At 47.7% G+C, this 18881-nt stretch overlaps 1 protein-coding gene across 1 annotated transcript in view; it reads left to right on the top strand.

Moving 5' to 3' along the window:
- Positions 1 to 18881, top strand: part of LOC143989922 (uncharacterized) — a 139157-nt gene that overhangs the window by 68182 nt on the left and 52094 nt on the right. Inside the window, exons 4-8 of the mRNA XM_077490194.1 lie at positions 17351 to 17474; positions 17591 to 17688; positions 17778 to 17999; positions 18078 to 18287; positions 18411 to 18552. Of these exons, the coding sequence (XP_077346320.1) occupies positions 17351 to 17474; positions 17591 to 17688; positions 17778 to 17999; positions 18078 to 18287; positions 18411 to 18552 (796 nt within the window). The remainder of the gene's footprint in view (positions 1 to 17350; positions 17475 to 17590; positions 17689 to 17777; positions 18000 to 18077; positions 18288 to 18410; positions 18553 to 18881) is intronic.

Genomic DNA, 18881 nt, shown 5'->3' with positions numbered 1-18881 from the left:
GAGACAGAATTCAGAGAGTGGTGGTTAATGATTCTTACTCTGAATGGTCTAAGGTTATGAGTGGTGTACCCCAAGGTTCAGTGCTGGGACCCTTACTTTTTAATATCTTTATAAATGATATTGAGTCTGGGATCAAAAGTAACATTTCCGTCTTTGCAGATGACACCAAGCTATGCAGTGGAATAACGTCCTTACAGGATGTCTCCAATTTACAAGCCGACCTCAATGCTCTGTCTAATTGGGCGACTATGTGGCAGATGAGGTTTAATGTTGATAAATGTAAAGTTCTGCACTTGGGGGCTAAGAATATACATACATCATACATACTGGGGGGAGTACAACTGGGGGAATTCATAGTGGAGAAGGATCTGGGGGCTTTGGTAGATCATAAGCTCAATAATAACATGCAATGCCAAGCTGAGGTTTCCAAAGCGAGCAAAGTCCTTTCTTGTATTAAAGAGAGGTATGGACTCCAGAGAGAGAGATATCATCTGTACAAATCATTAGTAAGACCTCATCTGGAATATGCAGTTCAGTTTTTGGCTCCAGTTCTCAAAAAGGATATCGGGGAAATGGAGAAAGTGCAGAGAAGGGCAACCAAACTGATAAGAGGCATGAAGGAACTCAGCTATCAGGAAAGATTAGAGGAACTGAATGTATTCACTCTTGAGATGAGGGGATTAAGGGGGATTTGATCACCATGTACAGATACATGAGGGGGGATATTATCACCATGTATAAATACATAAGGGGGGAGATTATCACGCATTATTAAACCTTAGCACTGGTGTCAGTGGACACATTATTAACTCCCAGCACTGGTGTGAGTGGACGCATTATTAAACCCAGCACTGGTATTAGCGGATGCATTATTAACCCCCAGTACTGGTGTCAGCGGACACATTCTTAAACCCCAGTACTGGTGTGAGCGGATGCATTATTAACCCCCAGTACTGGTGTCAGCAGACGCATTATTAAACTCAGCACAGATATGAGAGGACGCATTATTAAACCAAAGTACTGTTGTCAACGGACGCATTATTAAACCCCAGTACTGGTGTCAGCGGACGTATTATTAAACCCCAGCACTGGTGTTAGCTGATACATTATTAACCCTCAGTACTGGGGTTAGCAGGCGCATTCTTAAACCCCAGTACTGGTGTGAGCGGACGCATTATTAACCCCCAGTACTGGTGTCAGCGGACGCATTATTAAACTCAGCACAGGTGTGAGCGGACGCATTATTAAACCAAAGTACTGTTGTCAGCGGACGCATTATTAACTCTCAGCATTGGTGCTAGCGGATGCATTATTAAACCCAGCACTGGTGTTAATGGATGCATTATTAACCCCCAGTACTGGTGTCAGTGGATGGATTATTAAGCTCCAGTACTGGTGTCAGCGGATGCATTCTTAAACCCCAGTACTGGTGTGAACAGATGCATTATTAACCCCCAGTACTGGTGTGAGTGGACGTATTATTAAACTCCAGTACTGGTGTCAGCGGACGCATTATTAACCCCCAGTACTGGTGTCAGTGGACGCATTATTAAACCCAGCACTGGTGTCAGCAGACGCATTATTAAACTCCAGCACTGGTGTGAGTGGACGCATTATTAAACCCCAGCACTGGTGTGAGTGGACGCATTATTAAACCCCAGTACTGGTGTCAGTGGACGCATTATTAAACCCAGCACTGGTGTGAGCAGACACATTATTAAACTCCAGTACTGGTGTCAGCGGACGCATTATTAACCCCCAGTACTGGTGTCAGTGGATGGATTATTAAACCCAGCACTGGTGTCAGCGGACGCATTATTAAACCCCAGCACCGGTGTCAGTGAACGCATTATTAAATCCCAGCACTGGTGTGAGCGGAAGCATTATTAAACCCCAGTACTGGTTTCAGTGGAAGGATTATTAAACCCCAGCACTGGTGTCAGCAGACGCATTGTTAAACCCCATGCACCGGTGTCAGCAGACGCATTAGTAAACCCCAGCACTGGTGTGAGCGAATGCATTATTAAACTCCAGCACTGGTGACAGCAGACGCATTATTAAACCCCAGCACTGGTGTGAGTGGACGCATTATTAAACCCCAGTACTGGTGTCAGCGGACGCATTATTAAACTCCAGCACTGGTGACAGCAGACGCATTATTAAACCCCAGCACTGGTGTGAGTGGACGCATTATTAAACTCCAGTACTGGTGTCAGCGGACGCATTATTAACCCCCAGTACTGGTGTCAGTGGATGGATTATTAAACCCAGCACCGGTGTCAGTGAACGCATTATTAAATCCCAGCACTGGTGTGAGCGGAACCATTATTAAACCCCAGTACTGGTTTCAGTGGACGCATTATTAAACCCCAGCACTGGTGTCAGCAGACGCATTGTTAAACCCCATGCACCGGTGTCAGCAGACGCATTAGTAAACCCCAGCACTGGTGTGAGCGAATGCATTATTAAACTCCAGCACTGGTGACAGCAGACGCATTATTAAACCCCAGCACTGGTGTGAGTGGACGCATTATTAAACCCCAGTACTGGTGTCAGCGGACGCATTATTAAACTCCAGCACTGGTGACAGCAGACGCATTATTAAACCCCAGCACTGGTGTGAGTGGATGCATTATTAAACCCCAGTACTGGTGTCAGCGGACGCATTATTAAACCCAGCACTGATGTTAGCGGACACATTATTAAACCCCAGTACTGGTGTCAGCGGACACATTATTAAACCCAGCACTGGTGTTAGCGGACACATTATTAAACCCCAGTACTAGTGTCAGTGGACGCATTATTAAACCCCAGTACTGGTGTGAGCTGATGTATTAAACCCAGCACTGGGGTTAGCAGGCGCATAATTAAACCCCAGTACTGGTCTGAGAGGATGCATTATTAAACCCCAGTACTGGTCTGAGAGGATGCATTATTAAACCCCAGTACTGGTGTTAGCAGACGCATTATTAAACCCAGTACTGGTTTGAGCGGGCACATTATTAAACCCAGTACTGGTTTGAGCGGGCACATTATTAAACCCCAGTACTGGTGTCAGCAGACGCATAATTAAACCCAGCACTGGTGTGAGCAGACACATTATTAAACCCCAGTACTGGTGTCAGCGGACGCATTATTAACCCCCAGTACTGGTGTGAGCGGAAGCATTATTAAACCCAGCACTAGGTGTTACTGTCCTATGTGGATTCGCTGATAGTACAGGAGGTCGTGTTGCCTGTCCCGAACTGCAAAGAGTTCCAGGGGGTATACTCCCCTCTCTTTTGAGTTCCGAAGAAAAACGGTTTGTGGCGCCCAGTGATAGACCTAATTAACCTAAACAAGTTTATAATGTAGCACTAACCCCCGAAGGAGCTGCTGGTTATTTTTGGGCTTACTGTTACCTTCTGTTCTCCTTGTGGCACGTCTAGGGGGTGTCCCATGGTAAATAGCCCAGTAACTCGAGACTGACAACAGATCCACTTGAATGGATTTTATTTGCAAAAAACTCAGTCAATTGAACAGTTTTTCAACTTGGGATCAGAGGGTTGGGAAGGAAGGTCAGGTACTCTTAAGCCGCGTACACACGAGCGGACTTTTCAACATCCAAAGTCCGAAGGACTGAGTCCGGCAGACCATTCGATCGTGTGTGGGCTGCAACGGACTTTTGACTCACCAAAGTCCGAAGGACTTTAGAATATGGAACATGCTTCAAATTTTCCCGACGGAACTCCGCCGGACCCGGTCCCCTTCGAAAAATCCGCTCGTGTGTATGCTACTCCGACGGACTAAAACCGACGCTAGGGCAGCTATTGGCTACTGGCTATGAACTTCCTTATTCGAGTCGGGTCGTACGTCATCACGTTCGAATCCATCGGAGTTTAGTGTGATCGTGTGTGGCCAAGTCCGTTCGGCCGAAAAGTCTGTCAGAACTCCGTCGGAATTCCAGCAGAACTCCGACGGAACTCCTTTGGAAGTCTGTCGGACATAAGTCCTCTCGTGTGTACGGGGCTTTAGTGTCAAAGTCAAAAACATTGAAGAATTTGCTTACTTTTACTGCATCCAGAGAATAGCCATCCGCAGCTGGATGATCACTCAGGTTGGACAGTCCCTCTGTCACAAGGCCTAGCAGCCAACAAGGTGCTTCACTCAGGAACAAGTCTCTGCCACAGACGTTGTTGCAGAACATGTAGGGAAACTTAACTTGAAACACTTGTAGGATACCTGGATCTTTCAGCCTGCTTGGCGATATCCACAAGACCGGATTCTCTCGGATACGTCAGCCCTTCCAGGCTCTTGTTAAGAAAACCAACCTGTACGTGGTGTTCTTCTAAAGAGTCCTCCCCTGAAATGCTCGAAGTACTCTGCGTCTCTCCCGACTCGGAGACGGCACCCAACCACCTCAGAATCCTCCTTTAGTTTCCTTGCCTCGGGCTAGCTAGGCCCGAGACATTAAAGTCGTGTGGATCCAAACCCCAAGCCATAGCCTTCCTGGGGGCTGGTCAGGAGGACCAGGACCATGAAGTCAACACATCATACTGGACCGGAACCCCAAACCACGTGACGTCCGCTTCTTAAATACCCTCTCCCAGAAAGCACAGCGAGAGCACCACTCCCACTGGGCGGGCTCCGAGAGAGAATAACTTGAGCAGCTAACCAGACCATAATTCCACGCCTGCCACAAGTCACAGTGCCCCCTGTGGCCAGGCTGAACATCTCACAGTCCAGTCAGACTGATGCAGAGGTCCAATTTAGACAAATAAATCCAAACCAAACTGCAGTTTGGGTAAAGTTTAACTTTGAAAAACGCATAGCGCATGCTCTTCAGGAGCCGCCGCTACAATAAAATACAAAAGATTCAAAATGGAGACTCTGTTTACCATCCAACAAACCGTGCAGCCAGGCCACCAAGTTATCTTTATAATGTTGAAGTATGACATTGTGTAATAAGAACTTGTGGTAAAAAATGTATTATCTGCATCCCCATATATTTGATGTTTGAAAGTATATATTATATTTTTGTATTATCACTAGTGATGGACGAACTTCCGACGGGACGTTTCGCAAACGCAAACCGCAAATGCGGCCAAAAGTTTGCGAACCGCAAGGTTCGCGGCGGACCCCATTGACTTTAATGGCAGGCGAACCTTAAAAACCTCCAGGTCATATTTTCAGCCACAAAATACTTACTAGCTGTGCACACATAGTCCCACCACATGGACACTGACATAACAAAAGTATTAAGTGAATCTGGGATCCACAACGACAAGCACTCTCTTTTTATCTGTGAAATTTTGCCAATTCAGGAGCGCATGAAGGCCATGGAGGAGAGGCAAGGTCAGGGCAGGCTACGAAGGGGGTGCAGGAGATGATAAGTGCCACAGTCAGGGCAGCGCAGTCCTGTGCAAGTGTGCCAACCTGTGCTTGAGCCCCTCCCTCTGCCCGGCCCTTACCCCCACCTATGCAGGGCTCCACTGCGGTGGTCTGGAGGTGCCAGTCCAGTGCTGATCCTCAGCCATGGTGCTGGCACTGGCAGCTGATTGGCTTCTCCGCTGCTCCACTGACACCAGCACTGCGATAGAGACTGAACACTGACACCAGCACCGAGATAGAGAGCACTGACACCACACCAGCACCATGATAGAGAGCACTGACACCAGCACCGTGATAGAGAGCACTGACACCAGCACTGTGATATAGAGCACTGACACCAGCACTGTGATATAGAGCACTGACACCAGCACAGAGACAGAGAGCACTGACACTACACTAGCACCGAGATAGAGAGAGAGCACTGACACCAGCACTGAGACAGAGAGCACTGACACCAGCACCAAGATAGAGAGAGAGCACTGACACCAGCACTGAAATAGAGAGCACTGACAGCAGCACTGATACCAGCAACTCGCTGCGAGACCCAAAAATATGACACTGCTCAACCTCTTCAAACAGGAGGGTACGGGCATATAGTACGGTGTGCTTTTTTTGTACAAGGAAGTGAGCCAAAGGTAGAAAAAAGGTCAGTTTGCTCGATTAAATAAATCTTTTATAGAGTTATGCATATACATGGTCTACTGGTCACATGTGTTGAATTTCTCCGAGATCCATGCCTCATTCATTTTTATAAATGTGAGGTAGTCAACACTGTTGTGAGCTAGGCGAGTACGCTTATCGGTCACGATCCCACCTGCTGCACTGAACGTACTTTCCAACAGGACACTGGACGAGGGGCAAGCCAACAGTTCCATTGCAAATTGGGCAAGCTCTGGCCAGAGGTCAAGCCTGCCCACCCAGTAGTCCAGGGGTTCATCACTTCTCAGAGCGTCCACATCGGCCGTTAACCCGATGTAGTCGGACACCTGTCGGTCTAGGCATTCCCTGATGCTGGATCCGGATGAGACCTGTCGGGTCAGCTGAAAGAATGACCTCATATCAGAAGTCACCAACACATCTTCAAACCGCCCTCTTCTTGCAGGCGCTGTTGGATTGGTACCCGCAACTCCTTCTCTGGGAGTGGGAATTCCTCCTCTGCCAGCGCACGCAAAAGCAGAATGCAGCATTTCTCGAAGCAAGGCCTGGAAGTGCTCCATTCTGACAGCCCTCTGTGACAGTGGTAACATTTCCACCATTTTGTGTTTGTCCCGGGGGTCTAAGTACGTTGCCACCCAGTACTGGTCTTTGACCCTTATGCTTTTTATACAGGGGTCCCTGTTAAAACACTGGAGCATGAAGGCCCCCCATTTGCACTAAATTGGAAGCGGTGTGGTGGCCTGGCTCCTGCTCATCATCCCGGATAATGTTGTCTTCCTTGTTCTCCTCTCCCCATCCACGCACAACAACAGGGATCCCAGAAATGTTTAAAGCATGCTCTTCTTGCTCCTCCTATCTGCCCCGGCACCATCCTCCTCTGACTCCTCTTCAGACTCCTGTTGTTGACTTGTCTCAGATAGAGTAGCCCCCCCTGGGAATTCATCCAGCATTGCGACTTCCTCATCTTCCTGCTCCTGCTCCTCCACGGCTTGATCAATGACACAACGCAATGCACACTCCATAAAGAAGGCATAAGCTACCATGTCACTGATGGAGCCATGGCTGAGACTGACCAGTTTGGTGAGCTCATCAAATGGCCGCAGAAGTCTGCATGCATCGCACAAGCTCCCAGAACCTGTTCTGTCGCAGAGTTCGTACAGGTAGTCGTTAACTGCACGTTTCTGCTGGAGCAGCCTATCAAGCATATAGAAGGTTGAGTTCCATCGGGTCGGGCAATCGCAAATAAGACATCTGACCAGCAGATTGTGTCGCTGCTGAATGTCAGCAAGGCGAGCCATGCCCGTGTAAGATCTACTGAAATGGTCAGAGATTTGCAAGATGTCCTGGACCCCAGGGTATTTGACAAAGAATCGTTGCACGATCAAGTTTAAGACGTGTGCCATGCATGGCATGTGTGTAATTTTGCCCTGTTTCAATGCGCTAAGCAGATTGGCACCGTTGTCACACACCACTTTACCAACTGTCAAATTGAGCGGTGTTAGCCACTGATCTGCCTGTGAATGCAAAGCTGAAAGGAGTGCAGGGCCAGTGTGGCTCTTGGCTTCCAGGCACAACAGACGCAGCACAGCATGGCAACGTCTCACCTGGCATGTCGAACAGGTTCTGGGGATCTTGGGCGGCGCAGCGGAAGAGACACTAGCAGCGGAAAAGGAGGAGTCAGCCGAGGAGGAGAGGGAGGAGGATGAAGTAGGAGGAGGAGGAGAAGAAGAGCCAGGCCTGCATGCAATCCGTGGCGGTAAAACCAAATCTACACGGGTGCCACGGGTTACATGCTTGACGACCGTCAGAAGGTTCACCCAGTGGGCAGTAAAAGTGATATACCTTCCCTGCCCGTGTTTGCTAGACCACGTGTCTGTGGTCAGATGTATCTTGGCACCGACACTGTGTGCCAGAGATACATTCACTTGCCGCTGAACATGGCCATATAGCTCTGGGATGCCCTTCTGTGAGAAATACTTCCTTCCTGGGACCTTCCATTGTGGTGTTCCAATGGGCACAAATTTTCGAAAGGCCTCCGAGTCCACCAGTTTATATGGCAGTAGTTGGGGGGCTATGAGTTCTGATAAGCCAGCCGTCAACCGTTGGGCAAGAGGGTTATCCGGCGTCTTAATTTTTTACGCTTGAACATTTGGCCCACGGAAGCCTGCCTTTTTCCAGAAAAACGTGAGGATGGCGTGATGGAAGGTGGAGTGGAGGACAATTGTGAGGAGAGAGGAGAAGGAGAAGTAGAAGAGGCTGGACGGTGAGAGCCTGGAGTGTGGCTTTGTGTGTTCCGTTGCTCCCACTGGGCTCAGTGATGGCAGCTCATGTGCCTTCTTAAGGCGGTCGTCCCTAGGTGAGTTTTGGGCTTACCGCGACTTATGCATTGACTGCAAAGATTGCAGATGGCAACACTATTGTCATTAGCGGATACGTTAAAAAAAGCCCACACTGCGGAGCCATGTGCTGGCGTCCTGGGAGCGCCAGATGTGATCGTACATGGTTGATGCCTCGCTCCTGATGCATTCGCATTCTGCTTTGTCCCTCCTGTGCAATCTAAGTTCTTCCTGCTTCTCCTCCCTATCTGCTGGTCCATATCTCCCTCTGGACTCCCCTCCTCTTCCTCTCTTGTGGGCACCCACGTGACATCACTAGACACGTCATCATCAAGGTCACCTTCCCCACCGCTATAATTAGAGATCTCGGAGTAGGCAGCAACAGCGGGGACAAACCTCCTCCTTGGGCTGATCTGGGTACTGTCGTCAGACTGCTGAGTGGCGGTTGTTGCTACCTCCTCTTCCTGATCCAATGCCAAGAATGGCTGCGCATCGGAAATGTCTTGATATGGATCAGAAAATAATTCCTGTGACTCAAGCGGAAGGTATATGGTGGTGGTGGGTGGTGTTGGTGGTAGTGTCTTTTGGGGTGCACATAACAGAGAGTGAAGAAGAGGGTGCAGATCGAGAGGATGAGGAGGGTGCAGAAGAGTAAGGCTGAGTGAGCCACTCAACCAAGTCTGGTGCATCCTTTGACGTAATCGCATGCACCTTCTGCAATTTGCTACTTTCTCTCAAGTCTGTTGCTCCTGCCCTACCCCTACCACCCCTGCGGAAGGGCCTGCATCTTCCTCTGCCTGTCATTTTTTAAATGACCCTGTGACAAGAGTCTCCAGAGACGTGCAGTATGTATGTGGAAGAAGGTATATAACACCCTGATTCAATCTGTTGTTTTTGGGGGCCACTGGTCTATCACACCAGTTATAATACTTTATTTTTTTATTGCGTTTGTCGCTCTCTGTAGTATCACTGCAGAACTGCTCAGCAGTCACAATGCTGCACAGTGGAAATGCACTATACTATGCTTTCTATATGTGCAAGTGTTTTATACGTGTATTACACACCTATATACTGCACACCAAATAGTACACCTATACCAGTCCTTACAAGGACCTTTGTGAACCGAGTAGCTAGTGATGTGCAGACTGTAACTCAGTCCCTACACTGATAAAGGACCGCTGCAGAATAGGGCAGCGGTCAGCAGCAGTGCACCAGCACCCTATATATTGTACAGCTATACCAGTCCTTACCAGGACCTTTGTGAACCGAATAGCTAGTGATGTGCAGACTGTACCTCAATCCCTACACTGATAAAGGACTGCTGCAGAATAGGGCAGCAGTCAAGTATAATATTCTTTCTATATTTGGAAGAAAATATATTATACGTGTACAACCCTATATACTGTACTACACCTATACCAGTCCTTAAAAGGACCTTTGTGGACCTAATAGTAACAGCTAGTAATTAAACTGACTGTCCCTGCTGCACTGACAAAAGACAGGCTGCTCCAATCACAAGCACAGCAGTGCACTGAACCCTATATACTGTACACCTATACCAGTCCTTGAAAGGACCTTTGTGGACCTAATAGTAACAGTTAGCGATTAAACTGACTGTCCCTGCTGCACACAGCATCCTGTCCCTCTCTACACTGACAAAAGGCTGCTGCAACAATCACTTGCACAGCAGTGCACTCAACCCTATATTCTGTACTACACCTATACCATACCAGTCCTTAAAGGGACTTTTGTGGACCTAATAGCTAGCGATTTGTGTTACTGCAGTCTCTCCCTGCTCCACACAGCAACCTCTCCCTATAATGACACAAGAAAGAATGTAAAATGGCTGCCAGATCAGGTCTATTTATAAGTTAGGAGGAATGACCAATTGTCCATGTGCTGAAATGTCTCCATTGGCTGTCCTGTACCCCATGATGGATGTGTCATCATGGGTCAAAGTTCTTTCACACTGTAAACACATATAGTCCGCCGATCGGGCGAATCGCGAACACGCAAAATTCACTGCGAACCGACCGCCGGGCGAACAGTTCGGCCATCCCTATCCGCAACAGCTGGAGGGCCATAGTTTGAGGATCCCTGACGTAATGTGACCGATCGATGTGTCTCTTACTGCTTGGAGTTGAGCGTGCGGAACTAGAAAATAATCTATTCTAGTATAGATTTCGTGTATGTGGGGGGGGGGGGGGGACTTGTTATTGCTTTCGCCCGAATGTTGCAAACTTTGGTGATCGCGTCAGTGGCCCTTTTCAAGTGTCCCAAAGGGACTGAGGAATAGCCGGAGGAGGTATCCTCCGAGGGGATCAATGGGATATTGTAATCCTCGTCCAGGATCAATGCATCTTGGCGTTCATTAGGAGTATATATAGTTGCCAATGTCACCCTGGATTCACCCATTGATCCCTTCCGAAAAATATATCATCCCATGGGGTCTTTAATAGATTCTTGGTATGTCCAGGCGAGTTTATTGGATATCAGAATGGATACCCCTCTTGATTTGGCCGTCGGGTTGGTGGAATGATAGGCCAGGTTACCCCAGGAGTTGTCTGACACTTTGTTATCAGTAAGTTTATTGGAACTATCATGTTGTAAATTCAGATATTTTGTCCATAGTGCAAGCACTGCTCGAATATTTATTATTTGTAGATTAACCCCTTCAGGGTCAGAACATTTCCCCATTTAGGTGGCCGGAACATTCTCTTCATTTTAGAGTTAAGTTCTAGTAAATGTGTTATTGTGTCCCCGATCACCTCCACACCAGTTATTGTGTCCCCCGATCACCTCCACACCAGTTATTGTGTCCCCCGATCACCTCCACACCAGTTATTGTGTCCCCCATTCACCTCCACACCAGTTATTGTGTCCCCCGATCACCTCCACACCAGTTATTGTGTCCCCCATTCACCTCCACACCAGTTATTGTGTCCCCCCGATCACCTCCACACCAGTTATTGTGTCCCCCGATCACCTCCACACCAGTTATTGTGTCCCCCTGATCACCACCACACCAGTTATTGTGTCCCCCCGATCACCTCCACACCAGTTATTGTGTCCCCCCCGATCACCTCCACACCAGTTATTGTGTCCCCCGATCACCTCCACACCAGTTATTTTGTCCCCCGATCACCTCCACACCAGTTATTGTGTCCCCCGATCACCTCCACACCAGTTATTGTGTCCCCGATCACCTCCACACCAGTTATTGTGTCCCTGATCACCTCCACACCAGGTATTGTGTCCCCGATCACCTCCACACCAGTTATTGTGTCCCCGATCACCTCCACACCAGTTATTGTGTCCCCGATCACCTCCACACCAGTTATTGTGTCCCCGATCACCTCCACACCAGTTATTGTGTCCCCGATCACCTCCACACCAGTTATTGTGTCCCCCCCGAATTCCTCCACACCAGTTATTGTGTCCCTGATCACCTCCACACCAGTTATTGTGTCCCTGATCACCTCCACACCAGTTATTGTGTCCCCGGTGAAGGTGATCGGGGGACACAATAACTGGTGTGAAGGTGATCGGGGACACTTTTAGACTTCTATTGTGAGACTCATCATAGTGTCTCTGGAGGGATCGCTGATCATTCCGTGTAAAATCTTACAGAAATCTTCCCTAATCCCGACCTTTATTATCATTTCATTCCCCCCACATACAATGTCTGGACCCGACATTTACTGACATCAATAACTCCCCTCGTGGTACAGACCAGACATTCCCTCATTGTTATATACGGGGATATTCTACATTTCCACACTATATATGTGTGTATCATCATTTGCTGGAGATAAAAAAAAGTCACAGTGACTATGGAGGAAGTGGACGGACATGACGGGAGGTTACTGGGTGTAAATAGAAAATAAAATCTTGTTATCTCCTGTGCTGCCACTTTCAGCAATGCCTTCTCTCTACTTCCTCCTGACTCACCTCTCACCCGGAACTTCCTGTGGGTATCTGACATCACTTCCTGTCTTACATAGAGACTTCCTGTCTGGGTAGAGGTGAGATCACCACCTTGTGAAGATCAGAGGAACTGCAGCCCAGGGAAACGTCTCACAGTGTGAACCCGATGTTCTGCCTAATAGAGTTCGCCCATCAAATGGTGTCCGCTCCGTACTGCGCATGCGCAGTACGGAGCAGACGAAGCTTCGGAAAATCTCCGAAGCTGAACGGCGCCTGCGCCGTGAGTGGAGGTGGTAGCCCCACTATCCAAGCGGACATAGGATTGTGAATTTTAGAGGGCCCCTCGCGGGCGAGCTTTGCTCGCCACGCTTCGGGCTCGGCCTCGCTGCGCTCGGCTCTTTTTTATTCTAACTCTATGTCCACTTGGATGGTGGGGCTAGAACCTGGACTCACGGCGCAGGCGCCGTTCATCCTCGGCAATTTTCGGAATCTGTGTTCCTGTGTACTGCGCATGCGCAGTACGCAGGGGACACTATCTGATGGAGGACGTTATTAGACAAGACACCGGCCTTGTGCTGTGTGTATGAACTGTATATCCTTATAGATGGGTCATCTCCACTCCCACCAAGGGGTATAGAAATATATTACTGCTCGGGGGGGGGGGGGGGGGGGGAGACATTTTGGCACCTTTGATTTAGCAGTAAAATTGATGTCAGATTTAGTCATGTAGAACATCTGTTATATGGATACAAAGAGCCCCAGCCGAGAGTAAAGGGTGGAAATGGCTCCTGATCCCCAGATTTGGCCAATTATGTCCCCAATATAAATAGAATAAAACCCGCGCTATGTGTAACAACTCAAATACCTACAGAAATAACTTATACCGGACTGCTGCTGTAACAAAGGTAAGTGTTCCCTTTATCAACTAGAAGAGCATTATGTGTCACAGCGCTGTCCTATTGTGTGTGCACATAAATCATCACAAATACACTAAAATATGTGGAGACATTGATATATAAAGTGCTAGGGGCTCAAATAATATTCTCTGCAGATCTACTGCTTCCACTTTACACATACTTCATTGATCTTATGGTGTTTATCAATAAATGAAGTAACCTGCACCATGTGCAAATTCATATACAACATAAAGTGCTTTGTACTCAGGATGCTGTTCCCTGCAGATCCACTGCTTCCACTTTACACCTACTTCTTTAATTTCATAATGTTTGCTGCTATATTAACCCCTTCCCGCCGAGCGTACGCAGATCTGCGTACTCGGCTTCCGGGGGGTATACCGGGATGATGCCCGCACCTGCAGGCATCATCCCGGTACTGTTTTTTACAGCGGGCGATTGGCTTTCCAGCCAGAACAACCGATGCGGCTAAAAGCCGCTCGGCTGTTATGCCGGAGGAGCGGGAGGGGACGTCCCCCCCTCCCGCCGCCTCTCGCCGCTGTTACCGGTGCTCCCGCTCGATCGGGAGCACCGATTAGCGATCCGTCGGCTCTGGCTGCTGGGGAGGAACTGGAACAAAGCCGTAATCGGCTTCGTTGCAGTCTCCTCATCGTAAACACGGAAGCGACGTCATGACGTCACTTCCCGTTTACTCGGCTGCCAATGGCGGTTTTAAAAAAATATCTGGTATTCAGAATCGCCGTTTTCGGCGATCTGAATACATTGAAGTGTAAAGGAGGGGTGGGGGGTCTTTTAGACCCCCGATCCCTCCATAAGGAGTACCTGTCACCACCTATTACTGTCACAAGGGATGTTTACATTCCTTGTGACAGCAATAAAAGTGATCAAATTATTATTATTTTTTTTAAAACAATTTAGTAATTTTAAAATAAATAAAATAAATAAAAAAAATAAAAAAAAAATGTTCAAAGCGCCCGCCGTCCCCGCGAAGCAAAGAAAACGCATACGGAAGTCGCGCCCGCGTATGTAAACGGTGTTCAAATCACACATGTGAGGTATCGCCGCGATCGTCAGAGCGAGAGCAATAATTCTAGCTGTAGACCTCCTCTGTAACGCTAACCTGGTAACCGTAAAAAATTTTTAAAGCGTCGCCTATTGAGATTTTTAGGTACCGTACTTTGTCGTCAATCTACAAGTGCGTGCAATTATAAAGTGTGACATGTTTGGTATCTATTTACTCGGCGTAACATTATCTTTCACATTACGCAAAAAAATTGGGCTAATTTTACTGTTTTTTTTTTTTTTTTATTCATGAAAGTGTCCCTTTTCCCAAAAAGTTGCGTTTAAAACACCACTGCGCAAATACCGTGTGACATAAAATATTGCAACAATCGCCGTTTTATTCTCTAGAGCCTCTGCTAAAAAAATATATATAATGTTTGGGGGTTCCAAGTAATTTTCTAGCAAAAAATATGGATTTTAACTTGTAAACACCAAATGCCAAAAATAGGCTTAGTCATGAAAGGGTTAAATAAACTTAAAATCTGTGCAAATTCATGTAATCATACAATATTTTGTTCTCAATATAGTGGTCTCTGCAAGTGCACTGCTTCCACTTTAAATCTACTTAAATTAAAGCGGGAGTCCACCGGGACTCCGCGTTTTTTTTTTTTTTTAAAAGCCAGCAGCTACAAATACTGCAGCTGCTGACTTTTAAAATAGTGACACTTACCTGTCCAGCGCGCCCGCGATGTCGGCACCCGAAGCCTATCTCTAGATCAACACTCGAGTGCTGCCGCCGCCATCTTGGGTATGGGAATCAGGAAATGGAGCCTTTCGGCTTCATTTCCCGGTTCCCTACTGCGCATGCGCGAGCCGCGCTGCGCAATGAGGACGGTCCCCGCTGTCTCTGGGATCTGTGTGTTTCCCAGCAGGCAGCGGGGCACTTGCGGGAAGGGGCGTAAGTTACGCCCCTTTCCGCAGAGAGCTATCCCGGAAGTGGGTGCAGTTACCTGGATTATCCAGGTAACTGCACCCCCCTCCCCCCTGAAAGGTGCCGATTGTGGCACCGGAGGGGGGGAGGGTTCCGATGAGCGGAAGGTCCACTTTAGGGTGGACCTCCGCTTTAACTTATTTTCCTTTAACAAAACCCACCAACCAATGAAAAGTTGATAAGGTGTAAAGTTCTCGGTGCTCCAAACTGTGGCAGCTGTAGTGTAGCCACGCCTTCTTCCTCCTCTTACACACGTGATGGTGAGGGCGCCCCTTAGTGGTGCTTCCCCACTCACCAGAGCAATATGACTCCCAGCTTTTCATCTACCAGAGTCACCAACATCCTTCACACTCTCCTCTCCTCCGATGGCAAAGGAACCGGATCCTCCTCGCTCACTTCTGCAAGTCTGATGTGGTTTCTGTCATCTCCCTCCTAGACTCCTCCTCCTCCGACTGCTGTTCCAGCAGGAGCTCCGCCTCTTCATACACAGAGCTCCGCCTCTTCATACACACTCAGGGAGGAGAGAAAGGGGAAGGATATACAGTACATACACACAGCACAAGGCTGTGTTCACACTACGAGATGTTTCTCGGGCCGCAGTTCCTCTGAGCTCCACAAGGTGGTGATCTCACCTCTACCCAGACAGGAAGTCTCTATGGAAGACAGGAAGTGATGTCAGATACAGACAGCCATCCCATTTAGAAGGAATTAGAGAGGAGACGTTACTGGATCTGGCAGCAGAGGAGGTAATATGTAGATTAACCCCTTCAGGGAGATCAGTTGATGATGAATATATCTTCCCTCCAAATCTGGCCATATATGGTTCAGTTTTATTGTTCATCCAGCGGGATGAGAGGAAAAAACGGAAGTGATTCCCCCATCCACACATTGGAGGGGGATGGGGGAATCCTCCCCGCTGCACTATTGTATTCTGACAATGGGGGGCGCTCCTCCGCTCTCAGAATACACAGATCAGTGATGATGCTATTGGCTGCAGCCGCTGATGGAGTGACTTTTATCCGGAAGTGACCACACATGGATGGAAATGTGACCGATCCCTGCTGAACCAGCTGTATTTTCATGTCTCTATGGTCACCATAAGTGACTTCCTCCCCTCCCCCTCATCTCCTTCATTATGTAAGTCATGCTGAGATCATCTCCCATTGGCTGAGCAATATTCTCATTTGTCTCTGAGCTCCTTCTTGCTATTCCTCGTCCTGCCTGTTGTTTCCTTGGATTGATTTTCTGTGTAGTGACCCCGGCTTCATCTCTTGGATGCGCTCGTCTGTTGCTTGTCCTGACCTTTATCCTGATTCCTGGATCTCCTCCATATCCTCTTACACAGCTTTTCTCCACACCTGCAGTGATCCTGGGAGGTGGAAACTTGGCACCAGCACTCCGCAAAATCCATCCCCACCATTAGGAGCTCTGGAGAAAATTGTCTGCTATTTACACTCCGTTCCTCCGCACGTCACCTGATCACATGAGAGCTTACTTTCACACATTCCTGACAGATTTCTGTATGGTAAAGGTCAAAGTTCACTCTTCCGTTTAGGAGATGAAGGACGCACCCAGGAACAATGATTTGGTTTGCAGAGGAGCCTCATATAGAGGACCCCTCAAATCTCCCCATCCAAATGTTCCTCCATCCAGAGTCTATATGTCCTATGACATCACACTGACCTCGCAGCTCCTCCCCCTAATGTCCCATCTGGCTCTTTTCTCTTTTCTGGTGCTCTTAGGATGTGGGCGGACCCTTGGCATCCTCACTAGCAAAGTAGGACTGTTTGTCCCGCATTGTATGTAACAACACCAGAATTGCTTAAGACAATCCTTTAACATATGGAGTGTGGGTAAATGATAACTCAGTCTGAAGTGAGGCTTTAATAAAATGAGACCTGAATGATGAGGTGAGTGGGATTCTGGGAAGTTTGATTGATTTTGATCTTTGTGTTCAGATCTAGAGTTTTCCACCTGTGAAATCTGGTGATCATATGACCGTAACATTGCCTCCACCAAAGTAAAAGAAGATTCTATAAGTCACCAGAGAGATGATGGAGGAGAGGTGAGGAGGATTCTGGGAATTCTGGGACATTATCCAGTAACAGACAAGGGATGTGTCTGGATGGTGACTGTATCATTGTGTGTGTCAGGTTCCTATAAGGTGTCAGGATGTCACTGTCTATTTCTCCATGGAGGAGTGGGAGTATTTAGAAGGACACAAGGATCTCTACAAGGACGTCATGATGGACAATCAGCCGCCCCTCACATCACCGGGTAAGAGGAGACTTTATTGTAAAGGAGAGAGCAGTACGGAGGCTCCACCTAGATCCCCCATCATCTGATAAACACATAGAAACAATGTATTCAGTCAGTGTGTGTGTTTCCTACAGATGGATCCAGTAATGGGAACCCACCAGAGAGATGTCCCCGTCCTCTGTATTCCCGGGATTCCACACAAGAAGATCACACCATCCCCCACCATCATCAGGTAGATGAGGAACAATCACTGATAGTATCATTAGGATCTGTGCATTATCTGCATTGTTACCACTGATATCATTTTTATTATATATTCAGAGTGGAAACCCGAGAGATTATAAAGTTGAGGTTAAAGAAGAGATAAAAGAGGAGGATGATGAGGATGGGGTGATGGAGGAGTTTCTAAAAGAACACAAAGATCTGTACCAGGACACCATGGTGGAGTCATCCAGCTACAGAAACCCACCAGAGAGATGTCCCCATCCTCTGTATTCCCGGGATTCCACACAGGAAGATCACACCATCCCCCACCATCATCAGGTAGATGATTGACAATTATTGGTAGTTCTAAGTTATACACAGATGTGTTTGTTACAATGAATATCTTATATATTTTAGAGTGGAAATCTTGGTGATTATAATATTGTTGTTAAAGAAGAGTATAAAGAGGAGGATGAGGAGTATGGAGTGATGGAGGAGTTTTCAGAAGGTCACAAGGATATGATGGAGCCACCCAATACCAGGAACCCACCAGAGAGATGTCCCCGTCCTCTGTATTCCCGGGATTCCACACAGGAAGGTCACACCATCCCCCACTGTTACCTCAAGGTTGGTGGGACGGAGGTTATAAAACACAGACTCATTTAGACAATGTGTGGATTTTTTATGTGATGTCACAATAATAAAGATTATATTTTACAGATGATATTCACTCAAATTTTCTTGGTTTAGGGTGAAGATCTGATAGATATAAAAGTTGAGCTTAAATCAGAAGAAGAAGAGAGGTATGTGAGGGATGATCAGCAGTCTATGGAGGAGGATGGAATAACGGGGACATTTATAGAGGAGGACACTCCTACAGAGATCAGCACAGGTGGGTCATTAAAGTGGTTGTAACCCTAAAAAATAAAAAAATGATCCTGTTCCTTTAAAGCATGATAAACAACATTGTGCATCTGCAGTGTAATTTGTCCCTCTCTATCCTGTAAAATACCTGGTTGATCCTGCCTTTTCCTGTGTCCCCCTAGGTGTGCTGACCACAATAATCCTGGCCACTGATCCATGATACTGTGGTCAGTTTATGTGCCTCCGTCATCCCACAGTCTCTCCCTCCCTCCCTGTTTGCAGGCTCAGTAGTCTGTGTGTGTTAGCCAGCCCCCCCCTCCCTCCCCTCTTGCCCCTATTCCATTGTGGATGTAAAGT

This window comes from Lithobates pipiens, unplaced genomic scaffold (assembly GCF_037356315.1).
Source record: "Lithobates pipiens isolate NorthernLeopardFrog02 unplaced genomic scaffold, aLitPip1_a1.2 Scaffold_18, whole genome shotgun sequence".
NCBI lineage: Eukaryota > Metazoa > Chordata > Amphibia > Anura > Ranidae > Lithobates > Lithobates pipiens.
The sequence above is the reverse complement of the archived record's forward strand: the minus strand, read 5'-3'. Positions and strand labels throughout refer to the sequence as shown.